General features: G+C 45.6%; 1 protein-coding gene across 1 annotated transcript in view; it reads left to right on the forward strand.

Annotated features, from left to right (window-relative positions):
* LOC102287225 (calmodulin-binding transcription activator 1) overlaps positions 1 to 25,061 on the forward strand; it is a 909,062-nt gene that overhangs the window by 384,069 nt on the left and 499,932 nt on the right. The window contains exon 3 of the mRNA XM_070385162.1: positions 12,913 to 13,048. Within this exon, the coding sequence (XP_070241263.1) occupies positions 12,929 to 13,048 (120 nt within the window). The 5' untranslated portion in view covers positions 12,913 to 12,928. The remainder of the gene's footprint in view (positions 1 to 12,912; positions 13,049 to 25,061) is intronic.

The raw sequence follows: 25,061 nt of genomic DNA on the forward strand, positions 1-25,061 counted from the left end.
GTTTCTCCATCTATTTCCCATGAAGTGATGGGACCAGATGCCATGATCTGAGTTTTCTAAATGTTGAGCTTTAAGCCAACTTTTTCACTCTCTTCTTTCACTTTCATCAAGAGGCTCTTTAGTTCGTTACTTTCTGCCATAAGGATGGTGTCATCTGCATATGTGAGGTTATTGGTATTTCTCCCAGCAATCTTGGCATCCTCCAATAATCAGTTTTTTGCTTGTGTGCTTTAAGATCATATATGAACTTGTGGATTTAAATATGTTTAAGAGGTTTTAGAACACAAGAGAAGACTCTACACATGGACATCACCAGATGGTCAACGTCAAAATCAGATTGATTATATTCTTTGCAGCCAAAGATGGAGAAGCCCTATACAGTCAGCAAAAACAAGACCGGGAGCTGACTGTGGCTCAGATCATGAACTCCTTATGCCAAACTCAGACTTAAATTGAAGAAAGTAGGGAAAACCACTAGATCATTCAGGTATGACCTAAATTGAATCCCTTATGATTATACAGTGGAAGTGAGAAATAGATTTAAGGGACTAGATCTGATAGAGTACCTGAGGAACTATGGATGGAAGTTCGTGACATTGTATAGGAGACAGGGATCAAGACCATCCCCATGGAAAAGTAATGCAAAAAAGCAAAATGGCTGTCTGAGGAGGCCTTACATAGCTGTGAAAAGAAGAGAAGTGAAAAGCAAAGGAGAAAAAGAAAGATATTCCCATTTGAATGCAGAGTTCCAAAGAATAGCAAGGAGAGATAAGAAAGCCTTCCTCAGCAATCAATGCAAAGAAATAGAGGAATACAACAGAATGGGAAAGACTAGAAATCTCTTCAAGAAAATTAGAGATACCAAGGGAACATCTCATGCAAAGATGGGCTCGATAAAGGACAGAAATGGTATGGACCTAACAGAAGCAGAAGATATTAAGAAAAGGTGGCAAGAATACACAGAAGAACTGTACAAAAAAGAGCTTCACGACCCAGATAATCACGATGGTGTGATCACTCACCTAGAGCCAGACATCCTGGAATGTGAAGTCAAGTGGGCCTTAGAAAGCATCACTACAAACAAAGCTAGTGGAGGTGATGGATTTCCAGTTGAGCTATTTCAAATCCTGAAAGATGATGCTGTGAAAGTGCTACACTCAATATGCCAGCAAATTTGGAAAACTCAACATTGGCCATAGGACTGGAAAAGGTCAGTTTTCATTCCAATCCCAAAGAAAGGCAATGCCAAAGAATGCTCAAACTACCACACAACTGCACTCATCTCACACGCTAGTAAAGTAATGCTCAAAATTCTCCAAGCCAGGCTTCAGCAATACATGAACTGTAAAATTCCACATGTTCAAGCTGGTTTTAGAAAAGGCAGAGGAACCAGAGATCAAATTGCCAACATCCGCTGGATCATGGAAAAAGCAAGAGAGCTCCTGAAAAACATCTATTTCTGCTTTATTGATTATGCCAAAGCCTTTGACTGTGTGGATCACAATAAACTGTGGAAAATTCTGAAAGAGATGGGAATACCAGACCACCTGACCTGCTTCTTGAGAAACCTATATGCAGGTCAGGAAGTAACAGTTAGAACTGGACATGGAACAACAGACTGGTTCCAAATAGGAAAAGGAATACATCAAGGCTGTATATTGTCACCCTGCTTATTTAACTTTTATGCAGAGTACATCATGAGAAATGCTGGGCTGGAAGAAGCACAAGCTGGAATCAAGATTGCCAGGAGAAATATCAATAACCTCAGATATGCAGATGACACCACCTTTATGGCAGAAAGTGAAGAGGAACTAAAAAGCCTCTTGATGAAAGTGAAAGAAGAGAGTGAAAAAGTTGGCTTAAAGCTCAACATTCAGAAAACTAAGATCATGGGATCTGGTCCCATCACTTCATGGCAAATAGATGGGGAAACAGTGGAAACAGTGTCAGAATTTGTTTTTGGGGGGCTCCAAAATTGCTGCAGATGGTGATTGCAGCCATGAAATTAAAAGACGCTTACTCCTTGGAAGGAAAGTTATGACCAACCTAGATAGCATATTCAAAAGCAGAGACATTACTTTGCCAACAAAGGTCCGTCTAATCAAGGCTATGATTTTTCCAGTGGTCATATATAGATATGAGAGTTGGACTGTGAAGAAAGCTGAGTGCCAAAGAATTGATGCTTTGAACTGTGGTGTTGGAGAAGACTCTTGCGAGTCCCTTGGACTGCCAGGAGATCCAACCAGTCCATCCTAAAGGATATCAGTCCTGGGTGTTCATTGGAAGGACTGATGCTGAGGCTGAAACTCCAACACTTTGGCCACCTCATGCGAAGAGTTGACTCATTGGAAAAGGCTCTGATGCTGGGAGGGATTGGGGCCAGGAGGAGAAGGGGACGACCGAGGATGAGATGGCTGGATGGCATCACTGACTCGATGCACATGAGTTTGGGTGAACTCCGGGAGTTGGTGATGAATAGGGAGGCTTGGCGTGCTGTGATTCATGGGGTCGCAAAAAGTCGGACACGACTGAACGACTGAACTGAACTGAACTGAAGAGGTTTTAATCCATTGCAGTTACTACTAATATTGATGTTCATATTGTCCCATCTTTGGTTAGTGGGAGCCTCTTCAAGTTGGTTCTTGAGTCCTTAATATTTTCCCTCTAAGATGAGGAATAAAACAAGAGTGTTTATTCTTATCACTTCTATTTAGCATTCTACTGGAGGGTCTAGCCAGTGCAATAAGGCAAGAAAAAAGAATTGAAGCTATCTAGAATAGAAAAGAAGAGCGAAACAATATTTATTCACAAATGACTTTATTATATATGTAGAATATCTACAGGAATCTACAAAAAAGTTCCTAGCACTAATACATAAGTTTAGCAAGGTCATTGGATACAAGATCAACATACAAAAATCAATTGTATTTCTATACAATAAAATGAACAATCCAAAAATGAAATTAAGAAAGCAATTCCATTCACAATAGCATCAAAAAGAATAAAGTACTTAGATTAATTCACAAAGTGTAAAACCTGTACTACAAAGTCTTACAGAGACATTAAAGATTACATAAGTGGAAGACAGTCTATGTTCTGTGATTGGAAGCAATTAGAGCGGTCAATATTGTGAAATGGCAGTTATTTCCAAACTGATTTCAAGATTGAATGCTACCCCTATAAAAATCCCTGTGGGCTTGTTTGTTGTTGTTGCAGAAGATATCAAATGAATGTTTTTTTAAAAATTGAAGTATAGTTAATATATGATAATATATAATGTATAAATGTATACGCTGCTGCTGCTGCTAAGTCGCTTCAGTCGTGTCCGACTCTGTGAGACCCCATAGATGGCAGCCCACCAGGCTCCCCCATCCCTGGGATTCTCCAGGCAAGAACACTGGAGTGGGTTGCCATTTCCTTCTCCAATGCATGAAAGTGAAAAGTGAAAATGAAGTTGCTCAGTCGTGTCCGACCCTCAGCGACCCCATGGACTGCAGCCTTCCAGGCTCCTCTATCCATGGGATTTTCCAGGCAGGAGTACTGGAGTGGGTCACCAGTGCCTTCTCCATAAATGTATATAATAGTATATAAATTACAGATGTTTAATATAGTGATTAAGAACTTTTAAAAGTTATACTCCATTTGAAATTATTATAAAATATTTGCTATATTCCATGTGTTGTACAGTATATCCCTATGGCTTGTCTTATACATAATGGTTTGAATCTTTAATTCCTTACCACTATATTGCCTTTTGCCCCTTCCCTCTTCTCACTGGTAACCACTAAAAGTAGTTCTCTGTATCTGTGAGTCTGCTTCTTTTTTATTGTATTCAGTAGTTTGTTGTATTTTCTAGATTTGATGTATAAGTGATATCATACAATATTTGTCTTTGTCTAACATTTCACTTAGTGTAATGCTTTTCAAGTCCATGCATGTTCCTGCAAATGGCAAAATTTCATTCTTTTTGTGACTGACATATACATGAGTCAACATCTTTTTAATCTATCCACCTGTGATGGGCACTTGGGTTGTTTCCACATCTTGACTATTGTAAGTAATACTGCTATGAACATTGGGGTTCGTGTATCTTTCTGAGTTTGTATTTTTGTTTTCTATCAGTTATATACCCAGGAGTGGAATTGCTGGGTCATACAGCAGTTCTATTTTCAGTGTTTTGAGAAATCTCCATACTGTTTTCCATGGTGGCTGCATCAATTTGCATTCCCACCAAGAGTACACAAGGGTTCCCTTTTCTCCACATCCTCGCCACCGTTTGTTATTTGTGTTCTTTTTGATGATGATCATTCTTACTGGTGAGACGTGCTATCTCACTGTGGTTTTGATTTGCATTTTCCTTATGATTAGTGATATTGAGATCTTTTCATGTGCCCATTGCCCATCTGTATTTCTCCTTTGGAAAATGTCTGTTCAGGTCATCTGCCCATTTTTAAATTGGGTTTTTTGATTTTTTGATGTTGAGTTGTATGAGCTATTTCTATATGCTGGGTATTAACCCTTCATTGGTCATATAATTTGGAAATATTTTTTACTATAAGTCCTCCAACTTTGTTCTTATTTTTTCCAAAAATTTTAGCTATTCTAGGTTTGTTGTATTTCTGTATATATTTCAAGATTTCTTTTCATTGACAAAATGGAAAGAAAAAACTAATCTTAAAATGTATACAGAAATATTAAGGACCTAGAACAGCCAAAACAATTTTGAGAAATAAGAACAAAGTTTGAGGACTATATCCTGACTTTAAAACTTACTATAAAGTTGCAACAATCAAGACATTATAGTATTGACATAAAGATAAAAAGTAGAGTAGAATATGAAGTCCAGAAATAAAACCTTATGTTTATGGTCAATTTATTTTCAACAAAGGTACAAAAGCAATTCAGTGGGGGAAAAGAGAGTCCTTTAAAAAAAAAAAAAAACAAATGGTACTGGGACAATTGAATATGCATGTGCCCAAAACCAGTTTAGACCTTTACCTCATACTGTACACAAAAAAGAACTCAAACACATCATTGGCTTTAATGTAAGAGGTAAAAGTATAAAACTCTTAGAAGAAAATGCAACCTTGCATTAGGCAAAACATTCTTAGGTATGACACTAAAGTGAAAATGTTAGTTGCTCAGTCATGTCTGACTCTTTGTGACCCCAAGGACTGTAGCCTGCCAGTCTCCTCTGTCCTTGGGATTTCTCAGGCAAGAATACTGGACTGGGTTGCCATTCCCTTCTCCAGGGGATCTTCCTGACCCAGGGATCGAACCCAGGTCTCTTGTATTGCAGGCGGATTCTTCACTATCTGAGCCAACAGGGAAACCCCATGACATTAAAAGCATGATTCCTACAAGAAAGAATTGATAAGTTGGACTCCATCAAAATTGAAACCCTTTGCTCCTTAAAAGAAACAATTTTTAAAAAGAAGAATCATAGATTGGGAGAAAATATTTGCAAATCACAAATCTGATGAAGGACTTGTAACCAGATTTTATGTAAATAACCCTTACAACTCAAAAAGAAGAAGACAAACAACTAAATTAAAAATGGGCAAAGGATTCAAATAGACATTTTATCAAAGAAATTACATGAATTGCTAATAAGGACATGAAAAGATGCTCAACATCATTAGTCATTAGGGAAATGCAAATTAAAATCCTACCACACACCCACTAGGATGGCTATAATCCAAAAGACAGACAATGCCAACTGTTGGGGAGGGTGGGGAGACTTTGGAACTCTCATATTTTTCTCATGGGAATGTAAAATTGTAAAAAAATTCCAAAGCAATTGCTTTGGAAAACAGTCTGGCAGCTTTATTTTTATGTGATCAGATATACCTTTCACATATTGTTACTAGATTTTTAAAAATCATGTTTAGGAAAGTTTTCTCCACTTTCAGGTTAGAGAAATTCACCTGCATTTTCTTCTAGAGTTCAGTTCAGTTTAGTTCAGTTGCTAAGTCGTGTCTGACTCTTTGCGACCCCATGAATCGAAGCACGCCAGGCCTCCCTGTCCATCACCAACTCCCGGAGTTCACCAGACTCACGTCCATTGAGCCAGTGATGCCATCCAGCCATCTCATCTTCTGTCATCCCTTCTCCTCCTGCCCCCAATCCCTGCCAGCAGCAGGGTCTTTTCCAATGAGTCAACTCTTGGCATGAGGTGGCCAAAGTACTGGAGTTTCAGCTTCAGCATCATTCCTTCCAAGGAAATCCCAGGGCTGGTCTCCTTCAGAATGGACTGGTTGGATCTCCTTGCAGTCCAAGGGACTCTCAAGAGTCTTCTCCAACACCACAGTTCAAAAGCATCAATTCTTCGGAGCTCAGCCTTCTTCACAGTCCAACTCTCACATCCACACATGACCACAGGAAAAACCATAGTCTTGACTAGATGAACCTTTGTTGGCAAAGTAATGTCTCTGCTTTTGAATATGCTATCTAGGTTGGTCATAACTTTCCTTCCAAGGAGTAAGCGTCTTTTAATTTCATGGCTGCAATCACCATCTGCAGTGATTTTGGAGTCCAAAAAAATAAAGTATTGCATTTAAATCTCTAGTCCATTTGGAATTTATGTCACTGTAAGGTGTGAAGGATCCATTCAGTTTTCTCTTTTTCCACATGCCAACTGCTGCTGCTGCTGCTAAGTCGCTTCAGTCGTGTCCGACTCTGTGAGACCCCATAGACGGCAGCCCACCAGGCTCCACCATCCCTGGGATTCTCCAGGCAAGAACACTGGAGTGGGTTGCCATTTCCTTCTCCAATGCATGAAAGTGAAAAATGAAAGTGAAATCGCTCAGTCGTGTCCAATCTTAGCGACCCCACAGACTGCAGCCTGCCAGGCTCCTCCGTCCATGGGATTTTCCAGGCAAGAGTACTGGAGTGGGGTGCCATTGCCTTCTCCGCCACATGCCAACATCACTTATTAAAAAGTCAGTCTCCCTCGCGCACTGACTTGAGATGCCTCCTTTATTATATATTAAATTTGCGTGTATAAGTGAGACTATTTCTGGAGTTTCTATTCTGTTCTGTTGGCTATTTATTTGTATGATGATTCCATACTTTTTAAAATATAGAGGCTTTACAGAATGTGTTAATAGCTGTTAGGACGGGCCTGTATACCTCAGTCCTCCTTATTGAAGTTTTTCTGGCTCTCTTTGGTGTTTCTTTCCCCTCCTGATGAATTTTATAATACATTTTTCTAGACACAGAAAAAAGTACTCTGTTGGGATTCTTGTTTCCATTACATTACATTGATAAATTAACTTTGGGAAGATTGACATTTTTATGATCCTCACGCTTCCTAACCAAGAACATGTTACTCTTCTTCATTTATTGAAAACTACTTTTGTGTCTTTTTGATATTTATAGTTTTTCTCCTTAGGTTTTGGGAATTTCTTATTAAATGTATGCCTTGGTATTTAATTTTCTTTTTCTCTCAATTAATGGAGACTTCCGACACTCCTGTCTTATTTGTGTGTGTGCACACATGTGGGTATGTGTATATGACACACACACATACACATATAAGCTATTATATAAGCATATATCTATTTTACTGATTATGTATCTTAATTTTACACCTACTTCTTTAGTTTGATGATCTGCAATAGTCTTTCCATTGATCTCATAATCTTTTTACTATATTGCACAGAGCATTATTGGCTTTGCTAACTATTAGTTTCTTAGATTAAAATGTTTCTTTCTTAATTTAATTTTATTTTTAATTAGAGAATAATTACTTTATGGTATTGAGATGGTTTCTGCCATACAGCAACATGAATCAGCCATAGGTATACATATGTCCCCTCCCTCTTAAACCTCCCTCCCACCTCCCAGCCCTCTAGGTGGTCACAGAGCACTGCCTTTGTGTTCCCTGCATCGTACTGGCCATCTACTTTACATACAGTAATGTATATATTTCAGGTCGACTCTCTCAAATCATCCCACTTTCTTTCTCCCCCACTGTGTCCACAAGTTTGTTCTCTGTGTCTGCAGCTCTGTTACTGCCCTTTAGATAGGTTTATCCGATTGAAAGGTTTCTTGCCTAGAAACCTCCCTGGTGAGAATGAAGCTCCTGGATGCTCACCTTTCTTCCTTTGATGTTCCCCTCCCTGCTGCCACGGAGGACTTGGATTGTTTTTCCCAAACTCTCTTATACTGTCACTGTTAGTTCAGTGTCTCTCAGCTGGGGCTCCTGAGATGAGGATTTCAGTACAGGCAGTTGAGAGGTGGTCCCAGGAAACACTGGAGGAGGAGTCTGCATGTGAGAGAGGAAGGGGAGGCATACCAAAAAAAGGTACTTTTCCCCTGCAAGTCACCACTGTGGGCGACTGGAGCTTACAAGGAGGTCTGGATGGCTTCCATATTATTCCACCCAAACAGGAAGTGAGGAAGCCTGGAAGGAAACCCCCAAGTCCTCATCTGCTGGATGAGGGGTGCTTTCAGGGCATCAGGGTTCCCCCCACCCAGTAGGGCAGAACTAGGATTCAAACCTGGACTGGCCCCTCAGTCTATGCCTCAGAGGAAGCTCTGGAGTCACAGTGATTCCAAGGGACTCCTGCTCGGTCACCTTCTGGCTAGAAAGAGTTGATTTCCTCATCTTTATGTTGGGGATGGTGATAGTAGCTACTTCATAGGGTTGCCATGAGGATGAAAAAAATGACATAGATAAAGAAGTATATGTAGATACAGATACAGACGTAGACATAGATTCAGAAACAGACATAGGTGTAGACATAGATATAGGTATAGATGTAGACAGGGATGGAGAGACAGATGTGGCTATAGACATGGATACAGATGCAGGGATAGGAAATGGCTACCGACTCCAGTATTCTTGCCTGGAAAATTCCATGGAACCTAGAGCCTGGTGGGCTACAGCCCACAGGGATGCAAAGAGTCAGACATGGCTGAGTGACTTGAGCACAGATGGAGTTGTAGATGTAGAAACAGAAGCAAACCTAGACCACACATGGCATGCTCCCTATAGAGCTGGTGCTCACGGGGAGCTGGTAACATAAAAGACAAAATGGATCGATTTTTCTGTGCAGCTTTCTTGCAGTTGCATCACCCTCTGTCCTCAAATCCATTCCCACTTCTTTGCTCTTCTCAAGTGGGTGCTCCCTTTTAGGCAGAAATGAAACTTACTATAGTTCTCCCTTGATGGGACCCCTCTCATGGGGTCTAGCCCACCTCTCCTTCCCCCCAGAGTAGTGCCCCAGCCTCCACCCCTTCCTTGGATCTTCCCCCCTGCATCTTTTACTCCTGAGTGTTCTCTGGGAGGCAGGGAAGCCCCATTCTCTTTGCAATGGGGGGGCACATGAGCCCCGCTGCAGCCCTCTGGCTTTCCCTCTCTGTCCTCAGGACCTGTGAACTGTGGGCGGAGGGACCTTCCCCATCACGCAGAGCAGAGCAAGTTCTAATAAAATCAGAGTGGTGGATTAAACACTATTAGGTTGCTCATTATTGCGAGTTAAAATGATGATTCCATTTATTAAGGCCATTTAAGTTGGACACTTAGGTTCCCTGTGGGATTATGTCCTGCCAGAAGTGTTGGATGACAGGGCCCCTCGCCCTTCCAGAAAGCAAAGGGCGGGTCACCAGAAGGCAGATTTCCTCAGTGGGTGCTATTGTGGTTCTGACTGTGGATGTGATGGTATCTGCAGATGCCCACTCTCTCTGGGTCATACCATTTATGATCTGGGGACAGTTGGCCTGAAGACACTGCAGAGGGTCATTGACCATGTTTAGGAAGGCCAAGAGGACAGAACAAATCACAAATCCTGTCTTAGCTCACTAGAAGCCGATGGGATTAATGTCACATCTTCTCCAACAGATGAGTTTTCTGGGATGGAGGGTGTCCCTGAAACACTCTCGTGGGTGTCTTTGTTCTTCTTTGGAGGGGACAAGACAAGCAGCACCCATCTATTTGATGGGATGTCTTCTTTGCTTAGTCCTTGGGAAGTGGGTAAGTGCAGCTGTTGGACTTCAGGGTCCTTCTAATGGGTCTTTTAGGGAGCTGGCTCTCTGAATATGAGAACAGGGCTGCAGTGGAAAGGGCTTGGCACAGTGGGGCCCGGATTCCAGCTTTCCTGCCATTCAGAAATGAAAGAGAACTGTAAGGTTTTCAATACAGACTGGTAAGAGCAAGACAGATATCATCAGCTGACAGGTTGTGACAAGCGTGCCGAGCTGTTTCCAGATTGTTTTAGTCGGTGCAGACTTCAGGGAGGAAACCAACACTGACACAAACCAATTGCACAGTGATCGGCAAATAATGAAGTGCTGGGAGTCACTGCTGAAAGTCTGTAATTTCCAATGGAGTCGCTGGTTAGTCATCACCTGGCCGCTGAACGATACCACCCGGCTGGGTGGGAACTACAATTAGCCGCTGTCACCCTAGAGTGATTTTTTTCTTCCCTACAGACAATGGAATAGTAAGAGATCAATAGTCAGTGGTCTGTGCCCAATTGTGAAATGGCCCATAGTTCAAAAGAAAAGAAAAGAATGGGATGGAGGCTTTTGCCCTGGGCCCCAGGGAAGACTGGTTGCCTACTTCCTCACCTCTACTGCAGCACAGAAACAGCAGCCAGCTTGCATCAGGAGGAATCTATGAAACAGAAACAGAATCCTGGGTACAGAGAACAGACTGGTGGCTGCCAAGGGGAGGGGTTGGGGAGGGATGGAGTGTGAGGTTGGAGTTAGCAGATGTAAGCTTTTATATATAGAGAGTGAATAAACAAGATCCTACTATATAGCACAGGAAACTATATTCAATATCCTATGATAAACCATAATGGAAAAGAGTATTTTTAAAAATGTATGCATGCATGTTCAGTCGCGTCTGACTCTGTGACACCCCGTGGATTGTGGCCCACCAGGCTCCTCTGTCCATGGGATTCTCCAGGCAGGGATACTGGAGTGGGTTACTGTGCCCTCCTCCAGGGATCTTCCTGCATCTCTTGCATCTCCTGCATTGCAGGCAGGATTGAACCTGCATCTCTTACAGCTCCTGCATTGCAGGTGATTCTTTACCCATTGAGTCACCATGGAAGCCCCCCAAAATGTACATGTGTTTATATATATATATATGGATATATATACATACATATATGTTGTTCAGTCGCTAAGTTCTGTCCAATTCTGCAACCCCATGGACTACAGCACACCAAGCTTTCCTGTCCTTCACTGTCTCTTGGAGTTTGCTCAGATTCATGGCTGTTGAGTTGGTGATGCTATCTGACCATCTCATCCTCTGCCACCCTCTTCTCCTTTAGCCTTCAATCTTTCCTAGCATCAGGGTATATGTATGTATACTTAAATCATTTTGCTGTGCAGCAGAAGTTAGCACAACATTGCAAATCAACTATACTTCAATAAAAAACGTATTGATTTAAAAAAAAAGACTTCCCTGGCAGACCAGTGGTTAAGACTCCACACTTTCACTGCAGGGGGTGTGGGTTCGATCCTTGGTCAAGGAACTAAGATCCAGCATGCCATGTCTTGCAGCTAAGGAATAAAACTTAAATTAAATTAAAAAAGAGGAAAGCCCTTGCTTTGCCCTGTTTGTGTCAGGAGCTGTCTCACACTGGCTAGGAGGGAGCTAGAAGGCCTCTGTGGTCCCCTGGGTGCTCAGATCACTGGCCTTTCCTTTCCCTGTGCAGAGCCTTCAGGTGGAGAGGGACACTGAGCTGACCAGGGTGGGTGTACCGTGTGCTGTAGCTTTCAGAGGCATCTTCCTTGAAGGATGTTCCAGGCTACAGCTACTGGAACTTTATTCTGGAATAAAGAATGTGGCAAACTTTATTTGCCACAACACCTGCCCTCAGCTGCCAGGAGAGTTTAGTTCTTTGTTTCCTTGATGTCCCCAAACCAAAATATGTCAAGGCAATGGCTATGAGGGGCTTCCCTGGTGGCTCAGATGGTACATAATCTGCTTACAATGCAGGAGACCTGGGTTCAAACCCTAGGTTGGGAAGATCCCCTGGAGAAAAAAAATGGCAACTCACTCCAGTATTCTTGCCTGGGAAATCCCACGGGCAGAGGAGCCTGGAGGGACATTACTGAGTGACTAACACTTTCACTTTCTTCTTGGCTCTGAGGATGAGTGTAAACATCTTTTGCTCTCTGTGGTTGATACTCGAGGTCTTTCAGGAAAATTCTCTTTGTTCTTTTTAAAGGGCACAGAGAACAGCCCTCCCGCTCTTAGCATGAGCATGTGGGTAACTATTTTTCTAACTTACTGTGGTCGTGGACAGAATAGACAGATTACCTGGCGGTACTGAGCCCTTTGACAGCTGAAGCCCAAATGGGGAAAAATCAGGTACTTAGCTTGCTTGGGAAGAAGCGCTGCGGGGCTCTCCCATCCAGCAGGAATCGAGACGCAGGCAATGAGTCAGAGCATCTGGCCTCGGCGTCCAGTCCTTCCAGCGGTCCGCTTTTAACGTAGTCATCTAGTGTCTGCGTTAGACTTATTTATTCCTAATGTAGGGCGATGGGTTAAAAGATGTGCAGAAAATCTTTCCACAAGAGATAAGATATTGCAGGCTGCGACAACACCCCCGGCTTTTTTTGCTTTCTCTCTTTTTTCCTGCTTTTCAGGGCAGAGCTCAGGCCCCCACATCGTATATCCTGATTAGACGGTGGATATTACTAAGGGGATGTTTTTTAAGCCTATCATTGACACATTTAATTCATTAGGTACCAAATCCACAAGCAAATTTTGGCTGGCTGTAAAACACGGTTAATCCAGGGAGCTGCAATAAAAGGTGAAAAATTATGTTCCAGCAAATGTGGAATATTGCTTTTCTGTAGAGACTTTTACTGGTCTATGATATCTTTCTTCATAAATTTTTTTTCTTGCTTGGTTCTCTTGGTAACTTAACCATTTGTTGTTTCCAGACCCCAGAATGGCTCCATGATCCTCTACAACAGGAAGAAAGTGAAATACAGGAAAGATGGGTATTGCTGGAAAAAGAGGAAAGATGGCAAAACGACCAGAGAGGACCACATGAAACTGAAGGTCCAGGGAGTGGAGGTAAAGAACAGAAAAGCTCTCTTGTTCCATGAATGTCAATTCCAGGCTGCAAGAGGATGGAATTGCTCTGTGGTCATTTGATGCCAGCCCCTTCTTGTTCAAAGGCATTTTTGTTTGCCAAGACCCCGTTTGTTGTTTCTCTTTTTTCCTACCTTCTTACCCTAATAGTCTCCATTTACGATTTCCATGAAATCAGATTTAACTAGGGTGTTTCTGATTCTTGAGAGTCCTTGGCATATACATTGGGATCTTCAAGGTTCCTGCGGATCTTCAAGGTTCCTGCAGATCCCAAGGAGCCACCTTGAGAGTTTGTGAGGGAATGGGGAGCTGTGTGTGGCATCTTCCTCTGCAGGTGGTGCTCAGTTGAACGTGTCCCCTGGGAACCAGTGGCCCCCAACCAGAACCTGTCTTCCCTCCCTCTACTGACAGACCCTTCTGTTTCCCTCTGGGTGTTGCAGCCTCGGGGAGCTTGCAGATGTTGAAGATCATTAGATGGGCTAACAAGGTGTGTTGCAAGGCTGGGGCAGAGGTGGGCGCTGCAGAGAACATCTTGGAATGTTGTGCCAACTTCAGTTTGGGGCCTGCGGGAAGACAGGGTATGGTCTGGTTTCCTTGGTATCACCCTGACCCCGCGTGTTCTCACCCTTAGGGAGCCATGGAGACAGTCCCCTTGTTCCTCTTTTCCGTTGTTTGAGGGGCCGAGCCACGTGTCATAGCAGGAGAGAGAGAGCTTGAATCGTGGTGCGTCTTGGCCTGCAAGTTAGTGAGAGCACCCACTTCTCTGCTTTTCTTGCTGATCCTCGTAAAGGATCTTCCCCAGGAGTCTGGCAGCTTCTGTCTTGGACCAGGACCAGAAGCTGGCTGCGATCCACCTGGGATTTCACAGTGGCCAGAAAGGGGCCTCCCGGAGTCCACTGGCACTTCGGGTCCTCCAGTGTATCAGGATTGATGGCGGGGACCCACTCGAGTTCAACGGCTCACCCTCCACGCTGATGCTCTTTGTGACGCACTTTGTCATTACGACTTTTTCTATATTAATCATGTGCTTTTATGGCTGTTAAAAATAGCATCCAATGGCTTTTATTATATTGCCCCACAGAGAGAGATAACTTTTGTTTTATGCTTTTGCTTTTTTTTAAAAACACCCAATAACAATGCTTTATGGTGATGAACAAAGAAAAAGCTGGGGTAGGAGAAACCCCAGTTCCCTCTGTTCTCCTGGGTTCATTGCTTGCACAGCCCAGAAAGAAGTGACTGAAGAGAACATTCAAATGCAGATTGCCTCAACAGGCTGCTCCAGACCCAACTCCTGGACTGTGGCTGGTGATTGTGCAAACAGATTAGCCATTGTTAGGGGACCAGAGGAAGGCGGGACTTTGCTCTGATCTCCCCTGATGAAGGGATAGGTAGAAAGTGACAAGTGTGGGTGGAGCCCCTAATTAAGGGCCACCCAGGCTGTGAGAATTCACACCCAAACCATGGCCCTCAGCCCCTGTGCCCACAGGCATCTGGTAGATTTCATCTCCATGCTATGTAACTCTGGAATTTCTGGTTGTAAGTGTTAATAACAGTGGGGTGGGATTCTGGCTTGGCAGCAGCCAAAGCTCAGGGGAAAAAAAGCCCCAGTGTTCATTTTCTTCCTTCGTGTTGTAAATTAGAATCATCACTGGATGGAATCAGAATGATTTATGGGTATTTTTAGGCCACATTTATGTTTGGAGTTATTTGTGGCTCCCTTACCTGCAGGCTAATGTGTAGACGTGGCGGGGAGGTGGATTGGACCCTCAGACCACTGAGGAAGGGGATGGATGGACAAGGTGGTGGCGAGTTTCCATGACTTTCCAGGCATGAGTGGCAGTGGGAAGGTAGTAACGGGGGGGAGGTAGTAACAGGAGGCTGGCTTGGAGGAGCCTTGGCAGCATCACAAGGGGTGTGTTTTCAGGTTCTTGGAGAGTGAGGCCCCCCAGTGAGACCCCACGGTGAGAGTGAGGCGCTCACCCAATGAGATGCGGTGGCTGATCCCATGAGTCTGGGGAGCTGTCCCATTGAGTTGATCAGCAAATGCCTACCTGTGGCCCTATCCTGTGCAGGGAGGGCCCTGTGGTGTCTACTGAGAAAATAGGAGCAGTGTTCTGTGTTCCAAGAACTCGCCTTCAAATTGAGGAGGTAGCCATGTACGTACCTAAAAGTCACTAACAGTTCTGAGCAGTATGGAAGGCTGAGCTTTAAAGAGGCATGTCCGGAGGGTTCAGAGTGGCCTGGGATAATCAGAGAAGTTTCCTGGGTGGGAAGAAGCTTCCTGTAAGCTAAGGTCTTACAGTTGGGTGGGACTGTGTGTCTTAACTTCCATAGTGTGTCCTGGCTTACCTTTCTCATTTAGCCATGTGATTCTGAGAGTCCCTCATCCCTTTGAACTGTTCTGGAGTGTTCAGCTTAGGAGCATTTGAGACCCTACTTGGTGGGTAGACTTTGGATTCTTTCCAGTTTTCCAACATTATGATGTTTGGGTCAATGTTATGATCCTTGCCTGCTTGTGCAAGACTTGGCATTGCTGGGTGTAGGGTCTGAGAATTTTCAGTCTTACTCAGTTGCTCAGTCATGTCTGAGTCTTTGCAACCCCATGGACTGTAGCCCACCAGGCTCCTCTGTCCATGGGATTTTTCCAGGCAAGAATACCAGAGTGGGTTGCCATTTCCTCCTCTAGGGGATCTTCCTGACCCAGGGATCGAACCTGCGTCTCTTGGATCTCCTGCATTGGCAGACAGGTGCCCAGTGCCACCTGGGAAGCCCCTCAATCTTACTGGATATGGCCAAATTGCTTCCAAGTGGTTGTGCCAACTGCCCTCCCATTAGCACTGAGAATGACCGTTTCTTCTGTGCCTCTCATTGCTGCTAGGTGAAAGAAGGTACCCCGTTCAGTGTGAGTTGGGATTGTTCTCAGTTACTCATGGGGATGAGCTCATTCATTCTGGTGTTCATGGAAGTTCTCTGCTGTGGATTGTCTACCCTGGGCAGGATTTGTAAACAGTCCCAAAGGAAGGCTTCTCTGGCAAGACAAGTTCCACTTGTGAGTGGCATTTCTCCTGCCTTTGCTCTGAGCTAGACCAGTGATGAAGCCTAGTGGTCCTTGCAGGGACAAGAGGCAGGTGGTCCTTTGCATCTGGGAAACTGCCATGTGAGCATAGGTGGGTTTGGAATCTCGCAAGGGGAGGGGCTTCCCAGTTTGGGCCCTTCTTCCTTTTTCAGTCCTTCTTGATGGCTCAGATGGTAATCTGCGCGCAATGAGGAGGACCCAGGTTTGATCCCTGGGTTGGGAAGATCCCTTGGAGAAGGGAATGGCACCTCACTCCAGTATTCTTGCCTGGAGAATTCCATGGACAGAGGTGCCTGGCGGGTTACAGTCTATGGAGTCATAAAGAGTCGGACAGGACTGAGTGACTAACACTTTTACTTTCTTCTTCATTGGATTCAATCCAGTAGTTTCTGTTGACTGAGTACCTATATCATGCCAGACACGGTACCCGCCAGCTACCCCTACTGCTGGGTGAGGCAGACAGCCCTGCTCGGGTCTTGGGGCTGTGATTTTTCCCCGCCCAGTTTCCTCTGTTCAAGGGCATGATAAAGATATTTGGATCCACCGTTTAACACATCACTTGCTGTAAGCCTTCCCTCAGGCCAGGAAAACTTCCAGCCCTGTTCACAGAACTGCTTGAGGCCTGGATGCTTTTGTTCTCAGAGGCTGGGCCCTCGGCACAGACAGCGATTCAGAGGCACATTGATTTTCTCATCCTGGCCCAGGATGGGGGCAGCTGCTTTGGAGGCTGTTGAGCTCTTAGGTCCATGATTAGTTGTCTTGTCTGTAAGCCAAGGAGAAGCCAGCTCGATAAGGTTTCTAGGGATGACAGAGGTTGGCTGGGAGGAAAAAAGAAGGTGGTTGTGGTGTCAATGTTTCGTGAGATGAAATCTCAGCAGGCCTGCCTAAAACGGGTCCTGCTCACCAGGTAGATTGACGCCTGCTTACCTGGGGCCTGGGTGGGGGAGACGAGCTGTTGTTGGCAGGGAGGTGGGGTGTATTCCTGGAGAGCAGAGAGATACATCTCATGACCCCGTGCCCCTGGGATCGCCACACCACGGCTGGGATGTGCTGGGTGAAGTCAGCCCAGGGAGATGTTCTTCGAGCTGAGCTAGAAGAGCACTTTTCAAGTTCACGGTGCTCTTCTCTGGCTGTCTTCAGCCCTGTCTGCACACCTCTCTCTTGAAAGTGCCCCGTGTCTCAGAATCCAGGCTGTCGACCTCCCAGCACCCTTACTGCTGGGGTCCCATCACACAGGGGGTCCCATCACACAGGGATCCCCAGCCTCCGGGATCTAATGCCTGATGATCTGAGGCAGAGCTGATGTAATAATAGTAGAAATAAAATACACAGTAAGTAAATGTGCTTGAATCATTCCCAAACCATCCCCACCCCACTCCCTGGCCTGTGGAAACATTGTCTTCCACAAAACCCGTCCCTGATGCCAAAAAGTTTGGGGACCGCTGTCATACCAGGAGCCACACCTGGCTGCAGGCTTATGAATCTCCTATATGCCAGGTATGCTATCTCGCTCAACCTTTCTCAAAACATCCATGCCAGATACACACTGTTACACCCACTTCACAGATGAAGTGATGGCGCCTTGAGAGGGCTTCTTGCTCCACATCCTGCCCTGAATCATTGTGGAGCTGGGACTTGAGCCAAGACCCGCCTGGCTCTACCGTGTGAGCACTAGCCCTCGCATTCTGGCAGGGTTTTGGGTCAAGTCCAGCACATACCTTTGTTCATCAGCCTGCTGTTGAATACTTTCTACCCACCATCACTGGGAAAGGTACTGAAGATGCAGTAATGTCATCAAGAACACTCACCATCTTGTGGGGACAAAAAAAAAAAAAATCAGGCTCACAACTGGGGCTTCCTGAGGGCTGGATGGGAGGGCACAGAGGTGCCTGAGGCAGACTTTTAGACACGGAGCGCTAGGTGCTGGAGGGGCCAGGCAGTGGCAGGGCAGGGGGGAGTATCAGGGGACAGAGACAGAGAGGCGGGGCGGTATCAGTGGACAGAGACAGAGAGGCAGGGGGAGTATCAGGGGCAGAGACAGAGAGGCAGGGGGAGTATCAGGGGACAGAGACAGAGAGGCAGGGGGAGTATCAGGGGCAGAGACAGAGAGGCAGGGGGAGTATCAGGGGCAGAGACAGAGAGGCAGGGGGAGTATCAGGGGACAGACACAGAGAGGCAGGGGGGAGTATCAGGGGACAGACACAGAGAGGCAGGGGGGAGTATCAGGGGACAGAGACAGAGAGGCAGGGGGGAGTATCAGGGGGCAGAGACAGAGAGGCAGGGGGGAGTATCAGGGGACAGAGACAGAGAGGCAGGGGGGAGTATCAGGGGGCAGAGACAGAGAGGCAGGGGGGAGTATCAGGGGACAGAGACAGAGAGGCAGGGGGGAGTATCAGGGGGCAGAGACAGAGAGGCAGGGGGGAGTATCAGGGGGCAGAGACAGAGAGGCAGGGGTGGGGAGTATCAGTGGGCAGAGACAGAGAGGCAGGGGTGGGGAGTATCAGTGGGCAGAGACAGAGAGGCAGGGGTGGGGAGTATCAGTGGGCAGAGACAGAAAGGCAGGGGTGGGGAGTATCAGTGGACAGAGACAGAAAGGCAGGGATGGGGAGTATCAGTGGACAGAGACAGAGGCTGTTGAAAAATAGCTAAGATGATTTAAAGCAACAGGTGCCCAGACTCACAATGTGTCAGCGTCTCTTCCAGCCCTTTGCACACCAGATGCCCAACCCCTGGGGACAAGGCTCTCTCTGCTCTGGTCACAAGGTGTTCCTTGCCATAGACATCCTGCCTTTAGAACCAGTGGGCTGTTGACTTGAACCAGAGGTTGTTGATTTGACCGTGGGTAGCTCCCTCCTGAGCCTGTTCCGAGGTGGAAAGGAACCCCCTCGTCTGAACCATCCGCCCAGCAGAAAGGCCCGCCATCACCTCTGACTGGAATTTTCAGCAGTAAAGAGAGAGTTTTGTTTTGCTGACCTGTTTGTGCTGCCTGAAAGAATGGAAAACTGCTTTGACTTCTCAACTGAACGCCTGAAAACTCAATGCCCCATCTGGAACGTGGCAGTGGTAGGCAAGGTTATGTTATTGGACTTGGCCTTATTAGAAGTGAGGTTCTTTATTTGGACACTTAGGCCACATGTTAAGAAGGAAAAAAAAAAAGGCACCTCTTTTAAAAGTAGGAGCAATATTGTAGTTACCACGTTAGGAATTAGCAGGGCATGAAATAACTGTCTGCCTCGTGGCGATGCCAGATCATTTCAGCTCTGCTTGCAGCAATAAGATAAATAGGTATCTTGCTTGCAGCTGATGGGAAATATTTAAAATAGCCAGCCACAAACATGTATGGTGCCCAAATCAGGTTTGGGAAATGGCAATGAATAGATAAGGAGGAAGTGAGTTGACTGATGAAACAGCTGAGTGGCAGAAGCTCAGGAAGGGGCAAATGAGTCTGTGTTGGCACTCTGTGTTTTTAAAAAGAATGCAGATTTTTTTTTTTTTTTCTTTCTGTAAATGATCGTGTGGCTTTGGTCTGTGGATGTATTATCTCATCCCATTCCTCTTCAGACTTGTCATGCGCCCACTGGTCTACATTGTATAAAGAGTTCCTTGCTCAGAACCTCTTTTTACCATGTCTGCATCAACTGTGTTAGCCAGCCTTGTATTAATAACTTCTGAACTTTCCAGGGTATCTTCTCTGATCTTCTATAGCCAGAAGAAATTATCCCCTGTTTTTAATTGCTACAGTGCTCCATCTGCACCTCCCTTGAGGAAGTGTTTGCTGTGAGTCTATATGAGTTCTGTCCAGTTCAATAAACATATATTAAGTATATTTTCTAGATTGGGCTTCCCTGGTGACTCAGTGGTAGAGAATTTACCTGCCATTGCAGGAGACACAGGTTTGACCCCTGGGTCAGGAAGATCCCCTGGAGAAGGAAATGGCAACCTGCTTTAGTATTCTTGCTGTGAAAAATCCCATGGACAGAGGAGTCTGATGGGGTCCATGGGGTCACAAAGAGTGGGACACAGCTTAGTGACTAAACATCCGATTTTCTAGATACTTAATGCCTCTATCTGGTGTCTAGATATGAGGTGATGTGGAGAGGATAGAGACAAGCAAGTAAGACAGAGGATCCTACTGGGGAACCTTCAGAAACTTGAAACCATCATTTCAGTATGGTGTGGTGATTGTTGCCATGGAGAAATGGTTTGGGGACAAACTTGTTTCTCTGTCTGAGGAGAGGTTCTCCTCAGTCACCCAAGGAGACTTGTTCTTAGCAGGGGGATCTGCTGAAGGACCACCCGGCTTCACAGGTACCCCCTCCTCTGAGCCTCGCCCCAGCCCTGCCATTCAGTTTTTTTTTATCCCTGCTGGTCACATGTCTGAGAATCGAACCCAGGTCTTGGATGTCCAGTCTTGTCCACGCTTCCCATCTGATTCTGAGAGCTGTGATCAAGGTATCTGGTCTTATGACTGTCTCCGGTTCAGGGATCCAGTCCCTTTTTTTGAAGATTTATTTATTTCCATGTGGCTGTGCTGGGTCTTCACTGCTGCACACAGACTTTCTCTAGTTGCTGCGGTGGCTTCTCCTGTTGCAGAGCACAAGCTGTAGGGCATGTCGGTTTCAGCAGTTGCAGCTCATGGGCTTAGTTGTCTCGCGGTATGTTGGGTCTTCCCAGACCAGGGATTGAACCCGTGTCTCCTGCCTTGGCAGATGAGTTCTTTACCACTGAGCCACCAGGGAAGCCCCGGGAGCCAGTCTGTCAAATGGCAGCTGGGAGAGCCTCCCGGGGCTCTCTTCTGCCTTTTAATCCTCTGAATTTTTGTGCCACATTCTGCTGGCACGTGCAGACATTAAACTTAATTTCCTGTTACCTGGGTGTGTTTTGGTGGAATCAATTCAGGAACACAAATCCATAGTCTTTCCTTAATTTCTAATTACTTAGCATCCCTGGTGGCACGTCCCTACCCAATTCATATAATTAAATTTTTAACTAATAAATAACATAAACCAGATACATTTTGAAGTGGCCAGAGCACCCTTTCTGTTCACAGTCTGCCAGCTTATGGAGGCCTGACCAGGGTGCTGGTTCTACTTCTCTTCTTGGGCTCCCTCCTTCCTGACCACAGCCAGCCGATGACGCAACAGCAAGGATGCTGTGTGTCATTTAGTGACCATCTAGTGAATACCTGCTCCTGTATCTAGCACTTGGCAAGTACCATCTCATTCAGTGACTTGGCAGCATCCCTACCCAGCATGGGCAGGTACTGCCATGATCCTCATTTGCTCTCCTGGGTCTCTGTAGTCATGTGTGGGCTTTCTCTAGTTGTGGCAAGTAGGGCCTGCTCTTTGTTGCGGTGCACGGGCATCTTGTGATGGCATGCCTTGTTGCAGAGCACAGGCTCTAGCAAGCGTGGGCTCAGTAGCTGCAGCACATGGGTTTAGTTGTTCTGTGGCATGTGGAATGTTCCCGGACCAGGGTTTGAACCTATGACTCTTGCATTGGCAGCAGATTCTTAAAACCACTGGAGCACTAGGGAAGTCCCATGATCTTCATTTTTGACAAAGTAATTAATTTTCTGGAGGTAAATAAATGAGGGTTTCCCAGATGATAGAGTAGTAAAGAATCCCCTTGCCAATTCAGGAGACATGGGCTCAATTCCTGGGTCAGGACGATCCCCTAGAGTAGGAAACTGCAACCCACTCCAGTATTCTTGCCTGGAAAATTCCATGTGCAGAGGAGCCTGGCAGGCTACAGTCCATGGAGTCAAGAGTCAGACATGACTGAGCAACTGGGCACACAAAGAAATGTATCCAAGAATACACTAGCTGGTTAATATCAGAGTCAAGATACCATACCATCCCAGGTCTGTCTGGGAAATTGTCTTTCAAATTCCCAGTTTCCTCATCATTATACTTCATTGACTTCCAAAGTACCTGGATCCCCAGATGTGTTCTTGACCCACAGAATCCTGGGAATGAAAATATTAAGATATAGTACTGAGCACACAAGCCTGGGTCAAAGTCAAGACTGGGGATCAGGAAAACCTTTAGGAGAAGTGATGTGCCCCTTTTTGGTCACTGGTCAGCCCTTCCTCATGACTCCAACCAGTCAAGTGGAAAGAGTTCTTACCTCACTGAGCCTCCAGCCCAGGAGTCTGGTTCCATCGGGCCACCCCGGGCTGCAGAAGACCTGGATATCATCCACTTCCAAGGTTGGGAGTTCGTCCTCAACACTCTGAATACCCTGCATGACCTGTCTTAGCTCTGGTTTCAGCCAAGTCTTTTAGGAGCCTCTTATATATCCATGTTATGTTTATCTGCTCCTGGGATGAACTGCCCATTTCCATTACTCCTGAAGCTACAGGATATTCTTACCATGGTGATAGGGTCTGTGTGCTTACTCTCCCCATGTAGGGTTGCCAGATTTAGTGCACACACACACACACATAGATGAGATATAGATGCTCAGTCCCATTTGAACTTGAGTTAAACAAAAATTGATTTTTTAATGCAAGTATGTTCCTTGCAATATTTAGGATATACTTATACTAAAGCTTTTTACTAATTGTTTATTTTTGGTTGGGCTGAGTCTTCTTTGCTGTGCTTGGGCCTTCTCTAGCTGCAGTGAGCAGGGGCTACTCTATTGCAGTGCGTGGATTACTGATTGTGGTGGCTTTTCTAGTGGATCACGGGCTCTAGGGTGCTTGGGCTTCAGTAGTTTGTGGCTTCCCTCCCAGGCTCTAGAGTGCAGGCTCAATAGCTGTGGCACACGGGCTAAGTTACTTCATGACATGTGGAATCTTCCAGGACCAGGGATCAAACTTGTGGCCTCTGCACTGGCAGGTAGATTCCCATCCACTATATCACCAGGGAAGTCTCTTTTACTGAAAAGTTATCTGGTGCATCTCTGAAACTCACATGTAGTCCTGTATTTTGTCTGGCTACCCTCTCGCCATCAGAGCAGTTTCCTGGGCATCTTTGCAGACAGAGATTTGGCTGCTTGGGTATCAGTCTCATTGAAGACTTGAGGAATTGGGTTGGTTTCTCTCCAGACACATCATTAATACAGGAACCAGAAAAACAAGAATAGACACTGGCCCTGGCTTAGGGAATAAGAACTTCCTGGCAGTTAGTTAGCTGATGAACCCACATGCTGCCAGCCTGGGGCCCCTCCTGCCCCTGCTGAGAAGTGAGTCCCAGGTGCCTCCTCTCCCAGGAGGTCTGCGGAAGCCTGAGTCCCATGCCCTTACAGACCACTGCCTGGAGGAAGGCAGGCCTCCTGCCAGCGGTGTTTAGAAAGCAACTTGTTAGTGAAAAAGGTGCCAGGAAGATTTTGAAGGAACACGTTTATAGTTTTTGCCTTCCTCATATCTCTGGTAGATGACAACATGTAAGATATTTTGCAATTCCCTTTTTAAACTTGATCACAGCCTTATTGAACTAGAAACTCCCCGAGAAGGTGGAGCTGCAGAATGCCAACTTGGTATGCCGAGCTTGTATTTAATTATTATCATAACAGTCCCTTAATATCATTGCAGATTAGCCCACAAGGACATGAATTGAAATTTTAGCATATTCAATTACAACAGAAACCCTTGAATACCATTGTCAAAATTCACCCAGGGCCTGCCTCTGTTTGGGCCTCCACGTTCGGTAGGCACAAAGTTAGACGTTAGCCGGGCCACACAGCCTTGATTTGTAAGCATAATTTATGGCCTCGTCTGGTGGCTGGGGGTGCCTTTTAAGAACATGATATATATCCTAACTGCTACCCCCCTCAGTAAATGATCAGATTTGGTTGTTTGTGTTGGATAAAGGATATCTCTGGCCTTCGCTTGACTGAATAGTAAATTATTGATCTTCTGCACATCTTTCAATTCCCTCACATTGCTGGGCAAATTTACTTCTGTCATCGGTGACTGCAGCTTGTATCCAGTGGGACAGTGCTCTCTGTGCTGGGAGAGCATGAATCACCAGCCTTGTCCTAGAAGAGTCACACCTGGCCCCTCTTTAGTTGAAACTGTCAAAGGGAAGAAGGTCTGTGGCTTGCAGAGTAATAGGGCCCCCATTGCTCTGTCTGCCCACTTCCCACAGGCCAGCAAAAACCATGGGGAAATAAAGATGAGGTGAAGGGCTTTTGTGCTCCCAGGAGTGGGGTAGAGAGAAGCATTACTGCATAAATGAGAAACAGAGAAGCTATTCACACAGCTTTTGCAGTGGAGGGTGGAGGCCGCTTCGATGGTGGCTGGCTCTGGCTGCCTGGTTTCTCATGTGTGTTTGTTGGAGTTTGTGGCTGCTAAACTGCTCTGCATTTACCCTCCCTGGACTAAAGGTTAGAACCATAAAGCAGGCAATTTCACAAAAGAGCCCTTTTCTGATCTGGAGTTTTTCTTCCAGACAGATGAAATGTCCTTGCACTTCCTCTTTGTTCTTCTTAATTCTAACACTTCATAGTGCTGTGTGCCCTTCAGGGTTTGCCCTTCCTTCTTGTTGCAAAAAACTCCTGCAAAGGCCAAGACCAGCAGAGACACCTATGTTTTCACATGGCTGTTTGCCCCCACGTGTGGTCCATTGGTCAGCAGTATCAGGCCACCTGGAGCCCTTTAGAAGGGTAGACTTTCAGGTCCTGCCCCAAGTTCTGTTGAATCCAAACCTGCCTTTGGTGTGATAAAGTATCCACCTGTCAATGCAGGAGGCATAAGAGATGCAGGTTCCATCCTTGGGTGGGGAAGATCCCCTGGAGAAGGGAGTGGCAACCCACTCCCATATTCTTGTCTGGGGAATCCCATGGACAGAGGAGCCTGGTTGGCTACAGTCCATAGGGTTGCACAGAGTCAGACGTGACTGAAGTAACTTAGCATGCATGCACAAACCGCCCCCCGCCCCCGCCATGATTCAGAGGCATGTGGATTTGGAAAAA

This window comes from Bos mutus, chromosome 16 (genome assembly GCF_027580195.1).
Source record: "Bos mutus isolate GX-2022 chromosome 16, NWIPB_WYAK_1.1, whole genome shotgun sequence".
Classification (NCBI taxonomy): Eukaryota; Metazoa; Chordata; class Mammalia; order Artiodactyla; family Bovidae; genus Bos; species Bos mutus.